The following is a 12,808-nucleotide window of genomic DNA, read 5'->3' as shown; positions in this document are numbered from 1 at the left end:
CCCTGTCACTTAGATTATATCTTCCCTAAGAGTATATCAGCTCCCTAAAAAAGTTTAAGTTTTGCTTTTATTGGGTTTCTCCCCTCTGAAGAAAGTTCAGTGGCTTCCAAATATCTACAGACTTTACCTTATCTCCTAATAGTTCCCACTTGAAATTCCTCTCAAAATGTACCAATCTTCTCACTGTCCTACAAAATATATTACAGTGATTCTCGCACTCACATCCATGCATCTTAGAAACGACTTCTCTTCCTATCCTTTTCAAATCATGTTCATCATCATCTGAGATCAGAAAAAGCCCATCTCTTCCATGAACCTACCCTACCCAACTCTTTTCCCAGAATCTCTCTCTCCTGAGAAGTTATTTAATACTTGCTGTAGTTTCTACAACTCATTTTAATAAATGAATACTACCACACATTGTTACATAGCCTGTGAGATTATCTTACCTTTGAGATCTGAAAGCTGTCAAAGATCTGTATAGACTTATTCTTCTACCACCCCTAAGTGCCCAACACAGTGCTGAGCACATAACAGGTACCCAATAAAATACGTGGGGAGACTGCTTTCTTAATCATAGTCCTATAGCTATTATTCCATTTTTGTTCCATGCAATCTGCATTACATTGTAATCTGTATGTAACAGTCATTTCTAGTCTAAAAATGACCTATTTTTAACATGGTTCATTCTTAGGAAATACACACAGGTATTTAGGGGAAAGGGACGTGATGTTTGCAGCTTAATCTCATATGGTACAGAAAAAAATTGTGAGCAAGCAAGAGACAGAATGATCAATCAAATGTGGTAAAATGTTAACAACTGGTGGATCTGAATGAAGGATAGACAGAGTTCTTCATACAATTTTTGCTGCTTTCCTTTAACTTTGAAATTATTTCAAAATCAAAAGTCAAAACCTAGCTCAGTACTAAATAACTAATAGTCACGGAAGCTTAGCAATTTAGTTTCTTTGCATAATCTTCAAAAATAAAAATAAAAAAGCATATGCTCTTTGGAGGTAAAATTCCCAAAATGCTTATTTCAATGACCAAAAAAATTATATCAAAGCATATTAAAAAAAATACTGATGCGCTAGGTTTTCATTAGGAATAAACCAAAATTAAGTTTTTTCCCCCTGTTATTTAAATAACACGCTATCCTCTTTAAACTCCTGGAAATAAAAAATGCAACAGGGACTTCCCTGGTGGTGCAGTGGTTAAGACTCCGCCTGCCAATGCAGGGTACACGGGTTCAAGCCCTGGTGTGGGAAGATCCCAAATGCCACGGCGCAACTAAGCCCATGCGCCACAACTACTGAAGCCCACGCACCTAGAGCCCGTGCTCTGCAACAAGAGAAGCCACCACAATGAGAAGCACGTGCACCGCAACAAAGAGTAGCCCCCACGTGCAGCTACGAAGACCCAATGCAGCCAAAAATAAATAAATAAAATATAAATAAATTTATTAAAAATAAGAATGCAACAAAAAGGGGCATTCCAGGTGCATATTTATGTGTATGTATGTATGTATGTATGTGTGTGTGCATGCCCACGCTGTGAATTTAAGTCTACTCTTGACTAAGATATAAGAAAGCTTTTCATGGATGGCGCACGGATTTTAAGTTCCACAAAGGCAACAACAATATCTTGCTCACTTTCATTTTCAACTCTTAGCACAGAAGTTTGATGAACCACATTTTAAAAGAAGACTCTCACTGTTAACATCATCCATAGCTGCCTCTGACAAAGAGAGGCAGGAGAATATGTTAATGGCATTTCAGCTCTGTGCACAATTTACAGAATCTATACATTTTACAGCTGTAAATACTAGTTCAGGGTCACACACAGCTTAACAGCTGTAAGTACAATCCATCACCCTAGTCCATGGTGCTTTCCACTACACTTCACATCACTGCTAGCAGCCCCTACACTTTGATTTACACAATGCTGATAAGGCAAAGTGATTCCCAAAATTTCTTGCGTGGTATATACTTTGTCTTGAAATAAAACTGACAGAGGCAAAAACATGCACACACATATTATAACCAATTCCTCAGTTTTTCATACTTAATCACATAAGATTTTTTTAAAGACACCAATACCATAAATGTTATATGAGCCACTACACTGTTTCATTGGCATTCATAAATTCTAAGTATGCAAAACACTAATAAAAAAGACAAAAATATTTTTTAGAAAAAGCTTATAGAGGTACCTGAATGTTTTTTGAGGACTCTTGCCAATTCTTCAATAGTTCTTACACAGTCCAAGCCCTGCAACAAAAATGGCACAAACAAACAAACAAAGAAAGGCACAAACTACTGAATCAAAAATGGAAGACAGGTTCCTAACCTGGTTATAGTTTCCATTTCCTCCAGAAATAACAAAATTAACTTCAAATTATTCTACATACATTTTTCCCTTTTAGGTGAGCATTAATCCTCATTCACAGGAATATCCTAAGGATATGGAAACCCTCATTGGGTTGCTCTTGGAGGCACAAGAAAGGCTGAAATCAGTGTCTCCAGAAAAGTCTCTGAACCAGCGAGGATCTCCATTTTTCCCCCCTATGTAATTATGTCACTCAGAAGTACTCTCTATGTGACAGAATTAATAAGAGGGAGTTTCTGTGGCCCATCTTATTCATTCCAGGTAGACCTTCATTATACTTTAATTAAGAGCTGAGGAAGTGCTGTGGAGAGTAATTAAGCTCAGATTATTTCTCCACAGGACTAGCAAAAAATATAATGCACAAAAAGAAAGTCACACAGGAAATATGAATAATATTTCAAACATTTAAATCATTTGGGCTGAAACATTAAGTCCTTCTGATGGCTATATACTTCCCAGAATACATTTGGAATTTAATTTAGAAATGCCCTCAAGACTAGTTTATTAATCATGTAAAAATCCAATCGTGATATGTATTGGGTTGGCCAAAAAGTTCGTTTGGGTTTTTCCATAACATTACAGGAACACCCGAACGAACTTCTTGGCCACCCTGATATAATCAGGTCATTCCCTATATTGGACCCAATCTTGCTTACCCACCGTATTCACCACAGTCATGCTAGGTAACTTTCGACTATCTTCCCAAATCAGATACATCCTCAAAGGATAAGAACTTGAAACTCAAAACAGGCATGAAAAGATCCTGAGCGGCAGCAGCATCGCTCCTCTGGACACACAGCACTTGGACCGTTACAGATAACAAATTCCGTACTTCTCAGACTTCACACCTTTTCAAAAGTATTTTACATTTTATAAATTCCTTCATATCCATGAGGGCTGGCAAATCTTTTCTGCTTTGTGGACCATATGGCCTGTTGCAAGAACTCAACCCTGAAGTTACAGAGTGAAAGCAGATGTAGACAATACATAAATGAAGGGGTGTGGCTGTATGCCAATAAAAACTGATACTGACAACACAGGCAGCAAGCCACAGTTCCCTGACTCCTGACATACATGATCCAAGCTGATGAGCACAACAGTCTCCTGAGGCAAGAGGATCTCACTTCCATATTAGAGATTATCAACCAAAGACCACACGTTTAAGGACAGACGAACCAGGTCTGTCTTGAATTCAGTTTAGCACTCTCCTATCACTGTACCACATTGCCTGCCTACTAAAAAACTTCTCAGAAAACCTTACGTTGGTATATTTATGTACCTGAGTCAGCCTAGCGGCTACGCCGATGGGACACTAGACAGGCTGGTTTGGCTTTGTAGAATTCCCAGATGTTGCTTTCAAATCTAATTTGTACTACAAGTTGCAAGCAGAAGCCTTTCTACTCCTCACATTCACTTCTCAACTTCTAAGTTACTTGACCAGACAGACTGTGCCAAATGGCATACTCCGTATGATACACCTTGATAAATTTGGAAAATACCATGCTGTATTGTCAGTCAAGATTGTCAAATCACACTCCACAGCAAATGGAAGTTTTACGTGGTCACTGTACCTCAGCAGTTTCAAGTCCATTAATTGTCATACAGACGTCAAGGTCACTCTGTTTGAACCCAAATCCATTTTTGGAGGAGCCAAACAAGCTCAGTTTAGTTCCTGTTAGGGATATATGAAAAGTCATACCTAATTACCTGAGTACATTTAATTTTCTGATGGAAACAACTCTCTCATGAATCAAAAATACCCAGTTGTTACCTGTCCTATAACAATCTCATTATAATTATGTTCTTTTATTAACTAGTCATTTATTATAAATTACTTTCTCTCAAAATTTACTATAAATAAATAAATACAAGCTATAGAAGACATGAAAGATTATCAAATGCCACTTTCTTCTTAAATGCAAGGACATTTCAAGGAAAATGTGGATCATCTCAGCACATTAAATAATGTAAGCTTACTAATTTCTAAATAAATTCACTTTTTACAGGTCTGAACTTTGACTCTAAACCTAATACTAAATGAAGTTCACTTGTGGTGCCTGCTAAGCAAAATACTACACTGCGTCTGTCTTTTCTATTGGCAAACTAGGCTTGGGAAGACCAAAAACCACCCTAGGTGTATCACAAAACAACTGAAGCCCTGTCCCCACCATCACGGCAAGACTGCTTTCTTAGTCTCAAAATTAATGTTGTTGTAACACATGTACTCATTCTGAAGGAAAGTCACACTTTCTTTTCCTAAAGGTAAAAAATTATTTACCTGGAAACTCTTGTCTTATGAAACTTTCTAGGTTTTGCCGAATATGTTCACGTGCTTGATCTTCTAAAATAGTTGGAGAAAAATCCTCTGTTTAAAATAAACAGATACATTCAGAAACAAAGATTGTTCACATTCTCTGAAAAACTATATTTTTAAATAAAACCTAACTGGCTTTAAAAAGAAAATAAAGAAAACTCTAAATTTTGTGTGTCTTCTCAGTAGACAGCATTAAGCAATGTAAAATAAAGATGCCTTTTGAAAGAGTCTATCACCAAGAACTGCTCCTGAGATGTAAACCAGTCTGAACAAGGGTTCTGCTCCTGGGTTCACAGAGACCCAGAGCCCTATGAAGGCAGCCTTCAGGGAACTCTCCCAGAGGGTGAACACAATAGTTTGTGAGCATGTGCATATCTATGTATTTTTTCTAAAGAGAACCAATAGTTTTCTTTCATCACGTACACTCTCTGAAGAGGTTTAAAAAAGAAATCCCTAATTAAGAATAAGTGTTTTGGGCTTCCCTGGTGGCGCAGTGGTTGAGAATCTGCCTGCCAATGCAGGGGACACGGGTTTGAGCCCTGGTCTGGGAAGATCCCACATGCCGCGGAGCGACTGGGCCCATGAGCCACAATTACTGAGCCTGCGCGTCTGGAGCCTGTGCTCCACAACAAGAGAGGCCGCGATAGTGAGAGGCCTGCGCACTGCGATGAAGAATGGCCCCCACTTGCTGCAACTGGAGAGAGCCCTCACACAGAAACGAAGACCCAACACAGCCATAAATACATAAATAAATAAATAAAATATTTAAAAAAAAAAAAAAAAAAAAGAATAAGTGTTTTCTGGCACAGACAGACATCTCAAGGTGCAGCAATGTGATGTATCACATTCTTCCACTCTAAGCAGCTGCCATGCCTCTCCATCAAATGTTTTTTCTTGTAGAACTTTATATCTCTGTATACCAACACTTCCCCAAACTGGTGTTCCTTAAAGGGCTGTTATAAAGGTTATTAATTAGCATTAATTAAAAAGTATTCTACGCTCAAATTTTGGAAAAGAGTTACATAAGACTAAAGAGTTAAATAAGTTCTTTACCATAGCATTTCTCAGAAGACTTTATTATGCTAATGTGCCCTGAAAACCTCTACGGGAGGGGGCAGGATATAGTTATTCCCTACTTGACCTATGGAATACTTCCTGTGACGAAATACGATTAATGGCAGGCACCTAGAAAAACATTTCAGGGAATACCAGTCAGGAAATGACAGTACTCCAGTCTTAAGACTTAAAAGATTCTCCCTCCGTGTCTTTCTTTAACAATTTTTTATTGCATGTCCCAAATGGAACAGGATACATAGAGCACTGTGGATACAATGGAGAATGGAACAGACTTAGCCCCTATCTATAATGAAGCTAACAGGTTAGTGATTCAGGTAACTCTTGAGAAAATGCCAATTTAATATTCTGACAAATCAAAAGAAATGTTAATAACTTACTATAACACTGAATGCAAACTTGATCTAAGATATTCGAAAATTTGGGTGTTAATGGTGGCAAAGGTTCCAGCTGGATTCTTTTGAAGTCTTCAGGACAGTCCTTCTTTAGATGACCCTCTCGTTTGCATAAACTGCATACTACTGTAGGAGACTGCAGGAAGACAGCAAAGCAAATAATATAAGATTTAAGATAAAACTTTATTTACCAAATAAAGGGGTCTTGAATCTTTTTTCCAAAGTACACATTCTACTTCTCACATTCCAAAGGAATGAAAATATAATGGTGTGGCCACTCCAAAGTATCTGAGATGGGGACACCCTTTTGGTACACTCAGGAGAAAAAGGCAGTTATTTTTACTACCAACTGCATTACTTTTCTCCTCTGCAAATTCCTAAGAGATTAAGGAGGGATGTGGACCTAGTGGTTGCGCTGGAGTGAAAGAGCAACTTGTTAACCACTACCAAGAGGGGAGAGCCCTGTTTTAGTACACAAAAATCGAAAGTACATGCATTAAAACTCTTTCAAGTCTCCTAGTGCCATGTCTAGGAGTGGCACTGATTACCTTGCCTTTGGTGAAGGTGAGTTTACTAAATTCATAGAAGAAATCAGAGTGATCCGCAGTTGAATTTTCCTCACATACATTTTCTTCTTTAAGACTGATTTTATTAAGTTCCATTAGTAGATTTCCATCCACCTGGTGTTTTCCACATTCTTTCAAGTCTTCACGCTTAGCAGATCCACCAAATTCCTCGTCCTCTTCAGACAGGGCATCCTCATCCCCTGATCCAGTGTAGGTGTTGTCTAACTCATCTTCATTAGCCACGTCACCCTCATCTTCCCTTCGGGAAATGGAGAGCCTGGGTTCTTCCTCCTCCTCCTCTTCCTCCTCCTCTTCTTCATCAGAGTGAATGACTCCTGATGTCTGGCCCTGTCTTGAAGGGGTAAAGTGGCTTAGAGCATCTCCAAGTTCATCTGTACCTTCAATGCTTTCTTCATCAACATCAGCCTTGTCAGCTACAGTAGCAAATTCGTCAGACTCTTTAGCTGTAGGATTTTCGAAGCCTTTTAAATCCAAAGTGCCATCGGTCTCGTTATTTCCTGGGCGGCCGCAGATGACAAGCTCTCCACATCTGCTACTACTTAAAGCTTGATCACCAGCAGTCAAAGGATGCTTGGCCTCCAGTCCACATTTTTCTTTCTCATCTTTACTTCCTGTTTCTTGATGATGTACTTTAACATGCTCAGAGTCATCACAAGTGACCTCTGCCTTGATACAGTCTGAGTTTTCCAGGTGGACACTGACGTGTGTGTTTCCCATTTCCCCTGTTGATGGGCTTTCAAAGCTTTCAGCGGTCTCTTTAAGAGTCAGTGACTGTACCTTGCAGGTGCTTGCAGTTAAACTGGCAGCACCAGGACCTTGAGCCAAAACTGAGGTTTTGAGTTTATCACCTTCTGCTTGTACATCTGGATCACGTTTTGCTACTTCTTTAGAATGTTTGGAAGTACAGGTATCAGTAGTCAGAGGCTTTGGAAGGCTGGATTTTGTAATTTTGTGTGGAAGAGCAAAATATTTATACGTTGTCCTTAAACAATGAAGTATATATTCAAACACAGGTTGATTATTTAGGGTCCTTGCCACATTTCTTTTAACAGAGTAGGGATCTGTAATGAAAAAAAAAAATCTGCTACTTCATACACTTCATGTTTTAAAAATTAGCCTGCTATAGATAAAGACAACAAGTAAGCAACAGTAAAATTTATCATGTATCATATGCTTTTTAAAAAACTGGGGATGGGGAGTAAGAAGATACAGTTTAAAAACGAAAAGAAATGCTTTCTTAAACATCTTCTCTCTGAAGAGAACCCATTCTGTTCAGAACCAGTACCCCTTCCCTATTCTGTTCTGTGACTGCGGAGGTAAAAAAAAAAAAAAAAAAAAAAAAAAAAAAAAAGATGTCATCAGTGTGGCTCTTGTGCCCTCGGGAAGCGAGGTCTTCCCGCCAGGCTCTGCTGAGTGCTCAGCCTCCCCACTCAGCCAGGCCCTGCGGTTTGTAGAGCTTACCTCCACTCTTCTGCCCTGGGAAGCCCCATCACTGAACTGGCTGGACTGAATTCAGGGGCGAGAGGGAGGCACCAGGAGGAGACACCACTTCTCTCAATCTTTTCTCCTCCCCTAGAACTCCAGCAGGTTAGGCAATTGGCCAGAAGAGCTGAGCCAGAGAAACTGCAGGGGAGGGTTTAAAAATGTGAGATCCCCATGACTGCACACAGAATTTATGCAAAATGCAAAAAACCCTCTTATGCAATATAAAGCTTGAAAAAAATCAAGCAAAAATAAGAGAATTCCATTTAGGAGGTTCTTTAAATTATCTGAAGGAGGAGAATTAAGATTTCTAGTGGGGTTTCCACCTCCTGACTTTGTAAAGCTGAGAAGATCTCGTACATTTAATGAAATCTACAGGGCACATCAGTATGTCTTTTATACAATGGTTTCAGTTACATGAACCTTAACTCATTTAAGAGTTTAAGTGTTTTTTTTAAGAGAAAAGGTGTTTTTATGAGTAAGTTCTAAATGTTATTGCAGATATTCCAAAAATAACTATCCTTTTTCTCTATGGAGAGGAATCCAATGAAGAATGTTATTTTTCATGAGAAAAGGTTTTTTCCTCAACCTTTGTAAAACTAAGCTACATCAACAACAATCCATGAAAGGAGTGAATCTAAAAATCCAGAAATGAGAACAGCAAAGAGGAAAGCGGGATTTACACATCACTCGGAAAAGACTTTTTAAGCATTTAAAGTTGTTAAGCAATTTACAAAGAAAATAAGGACACAGCCAGCCATTCTTTTAGTTGCTTAAGTGATTAAGATGTTTTACTGCAGCACTTAAAAAACCCAGGATGAACAATTTGGTCCCTTGGAATGACTCACTGTAACACATGCAAGATTCTAGCTATCTATTTCACTTTTGGGGTCAGGCCTACCTTATATGTAGGAGCTGAAAAAAGACTGAAATAAAAAGCATGCTGTTAGACTGACACCTTAAAAAAAAGGTGGGGTGGGGAAATTAAAGATAAACATTTTGAGGTACCTTCAATGGCAATGCGCTTTTTGGGCCAATCCTTTGATTCACGAGATACCGATTCTTTGACACGGATGCTTATCACTAAATCAGCCAAATTAAATTCTAAAGCATAGAATCGAAGCAATTCCACCCAGAGCTGCCCAACTGGTACTGAAGGCTGGTGTTTTAAATCAAATATTAATGATACCTATTAACAGCAAAGAGAAAACATACAGGTTATTTCAGATGTCAGTACAATCTGAAAAATAAGAGATCATTCAAGCATCAAATTAAAAAAATCTGAAAAACCTTAGCAAAGATATGAATTTGACAGCCTATCTAGATAACCACATTCTAGGTTCTATTTTGATTGTGGGAAAGCAGCATTCCTTCACTGAACTCCCAGGATTAAAGTATGTTAAAATCTAGTCATTGTCATAGGAATAGACGGGCAGTTTTATGTAACCAGGCAGCACTCCTTATTTTGAAGTCTTAAGGGCAGGTGGAGAGAACTGTGCCCTGATTGCTACTACTCTCGGCACTGAGCTCTCCCTGTTCCTGCCTCTGGAGGGTGCCTTTACACAGTTACACACAGAAACGGGCTGCAGCTAGAGGCACAGAGCAAAAGGAAAAACACTCCTCTCACTTGCTCTGAGAAGCTACATTAAGTTCATTGAATCTGCCAGTAGCAACTGATTTTAAAGTCAAATAAATAACTCTTGATATCAGAAATTAATACTAAGTTTTCCACTCACAGACTCATGACAAGTTGGGACATACTGTGATGGAATATAGTGGAAAGTACAAAGGACTTAGAAAAGAAAAAAATGGGTCCAAATACAATTTTGCCACTTCACAGATCTTAACTGCTCTGTGACTTAGCTTCTTCTTTCTTGGATTGGCAGTATAGCACAGAGACTAAGAGAACTGGCTTTGGAGTGGGACATGCTTAGCTTTCAAATCCAGCTCTGCCATTTACTGGCTGTGTCTGATCCTGGTGAAGGTATATAAGCTGTCTAACTAAGCCTCAGTTTCCTCATCTGAACAATGGGGATCACAGTACCCACCTCATAGGGTTGTTGGGAGGACTGAGTGAGAGAGTGTCTGTTAAGAGCTTAGCACAGTGCCTGGCACACATGTTCAAAAAATGGTCGCTACCATTATCTGCAGAGTAGGGATGATACCACCTATAACACAGGATAGTTATGAGGATTAAATCAGAAACAAGGGAAAGCATCTGGCAGACTGGTTGCTCTCTGTATTTTTTCATTTAGGTATAGTCTTTTTAAATACAAGAAATCCATATACCATTGAAACAATGTCACAACTGTAAGATGCTCTTACGAGGTAATCTAGTTCAACTCCCATATGCTACAAGAGAAGGAACTGAAGTCCAAAGAGTGACTTGTCAAAGGTCCCAATGCTCGTCAGGAGCAAAATGAGGACAATGTCTCCAGATCCCAGTCCAGTGTTCTTTCACCACACCACGCAAGTTCGACGCTGTCGAGGTCTCAATTTCAGAAGTGGCAGCATGATTTATCTCTCCAATTAGCATTCAAACGTAAAGATAAAGTATTTAATTGGACTTTCAGCAATAGCTTTTCCTTCTAGGGTATACAAATTTGTTTCCAATCGTACTTTATTATATCAAGCTTCAAAACAAGTGGTATGGTATTTTATTAATGCCACATACTTATTCACTAAATCTTAACCACAAAGGTTCTGTGAAATAAGATAAAGTTATTAGGTGGACTTACAAAGCAAAACTGATTAAAAATGGAAGTTGTCTAGGTCCCACACACTATAGTTGAGGACACAAAGAAACCCCCAGAAATGGAAAGCTTCATTAGATCTCACCTCTTTATCCATATATTCAGCATTACTAAGGATTTTTAAGCATCTCACTGAAATGACTCGATAATATCATAACATGGAACTTAAGAGACCTTTGACATATCTAGACTAGTGGTACTTACACTTTTTGTTGTTGTTGTTGTTGTTATTGTTTCTGCTTTTTTAACGTAGAGAACACTTTCTTTCTCAAATAAAACAGGACTAGCAACTAGCATTTACTGAGTGCTCACCACATGCTCGGCACTGAGTGAAGCATTCTATAGATCAGTGACTCTATGAGAGGGTACCAATATCATCCCCATTCACAGGTGAGGAAACTGGGGCACAGAAAGATTAAGTCACCTGCCCAAAGACACACAGCTAGGAAGTGGGAGAGCTGCATTTGTGTTTGTCAATTCAAATATCCCGGCTCCACAGCCTGTGCTTTCAGCCACTCCCGGAACCCAATAGAAAACTGGTGCCAGCAGCGCGTTCCGGCAGCAGCAGGGGTAGAGTGCCGCCCCAACCCTCTTCCCCTCAACTCTCAAGGGTTCCAGAAAACACACCTGGAGAACGTATGATTAACCGTTATCTCCTCATTTTAGGCATGAGTAAATAAGGACTGAAAGAGTGACGTGACCTGTTTGTGAAGAGCTAGGATTAGAATCCAGGTCTCAGAAGCATTTTGTGGGTATTACTGTCATTTTACCCCAAAGGGTTATGGGGAAGCTCATGGAGTCAAGGACCATTTACCAATTTGGGTCAGAATCCTATTGTTATTGCTAGTATAATTACATCGTTCAGATTTTTGTTTGAAATTCTAATGGCAATTCTTTCCTTGTGCATAAATTCTCCTGCCCACCCCTAATGGTATGGATATGGACAAGTACACTAGACCACAGACTTAGTCACTGTTATTTTAGTAATTTGAGGTTAGTTAACTTTTCAGATATTTAAACCTCATAATACTATCTAAGACCTAAGCTCTTAGAGGACAGATGGGAATTTATCTTTGAATTCTCAGCCTTTTTCATAGCACCTTGCACACAGAAGAAACCACATAAATAACTGTGGATTCAATGATTTGAATTTTACCTTTTCTCATTACTTGTCTATTCAAAGGACTGAATAGACTAGGAAATGAAACAGCCACGAAATAGTTAAGATAGTTGAGGAAAGAAGAGAGGAAGACTGAGTAACTCATAAACTCCACAATTAACAACAAATTAAAAATAGACGGTAAAACTAGAAACAAGGGAGAACAGACCTGTCCCCTTTTAAAGGGCATTTCTTTTGGTGCCTCTTCTTTTGCTGAGGCTGCGTCCCCTGCAGCATTATCAGTGTACTCCCAGACCACAGAGTCTTTCTGAATTTCTTTAAGGTTGAAATTCCCCAGTTTGTTTAACGAGAATCCTTCAATCTGGGAAAAATTAGACACATACTATTATAAGGCAGAAACGATTTTATATCAATCAGAGCATATTAATCCTGGAAGAAATGAAAAGTAACATACTTTAGTTCACTGAAAATATAAAAGGTATTTTTTTATAAAAGGAGTATCTTTGAGACATCTGTAAATTTAAAGGAAAAATCAAGGTTTTGATTTGCAAAAGAATTGGTGATTTTTGGAAATAATTCTTTAGTAAATAGTCTAAGAGAAGGCAACATGGCCTAGGCCTAAAGTCATGGTTCTGGAATAAAACCACCTGGGCCCAAATCTCACTCCCTCATGTACTAGCTGTGAGACCTTCAGT

The 12,808-nt window shown here is 38.8% G+C and overlaps 1 protein-coding gene across 9 annotated transcripts in view; it reads right to left on the bottom strand.

Moving 5' to 3' along the window:
* Positions 1 to 12,808, bottom strand: part of TUT7 (terminal uridylyl transferase 7) — a 60,765-nt gene that overhangs the window by 26,712 nt on the left and 21,245 nt on the right. For all 9 annotated transcript variants that reach the window (XR_005020241.1, XM_036854822.1, XM_036854826.1 and 6 more), the window contains exons 11-17: positions 12,322 to 12,474; positions 9,249 to 9,429; positions 6,720 to 7,819; positions 6,157 to 6,307; positions 4,667 to 4,753; positions 3,960 to 4,060; positions 2,213 to 2,270 (exon numbers count right to left, since the gene is read on the bottom strand). Coding sequence is in view for 8 of the 9 variants with exons in the window: in XM_036854822.1 (XP_036710717.1) it covers positions 2,213 to 2,270; positions 3,960 to 4,060; positions 4,667 to 4,753; positions 6,157 to 6,307; positions 6,720 to 7,819; positions 9,249 to 9,429; positions 12,322 to 12,474 (1,831 nt within the window). In the remaining variant the exon portion in view is untranslated. The remainder of the gene's footprint in view (positions 1 to 2,212; positions 2,271 to 3,959; positions 4,061 to 4,666; positions 4,754 to 6,156; positions 6,308 to 6,719; positions 7,820 to 9,248; positions 9,430 to 12,321; positions 12,475 to 12,808) is intronic.

The sequence above is a fragment of the Balaenoptera musculus genome, chromosome 6 (genome assembly GCF_009873245.2).
Source record: "Balaenoptera musculus isolate JJ_BM4_2016_0621 chromosome 6, mBalMus1.pri.v3, whole genome shotgun sequence".
NCBI lineage: Eukaryota > Metazoa > Chordata > Mammalia > Artiodactyla > Balaenopteridae > Balaenoptera > Balaenoptera musculus.
The sequence above is the reverse complement of the archived record's forward strand: the minus strand, read 5'-3'. Positions and strand labels throughout refer to the sequence as shown.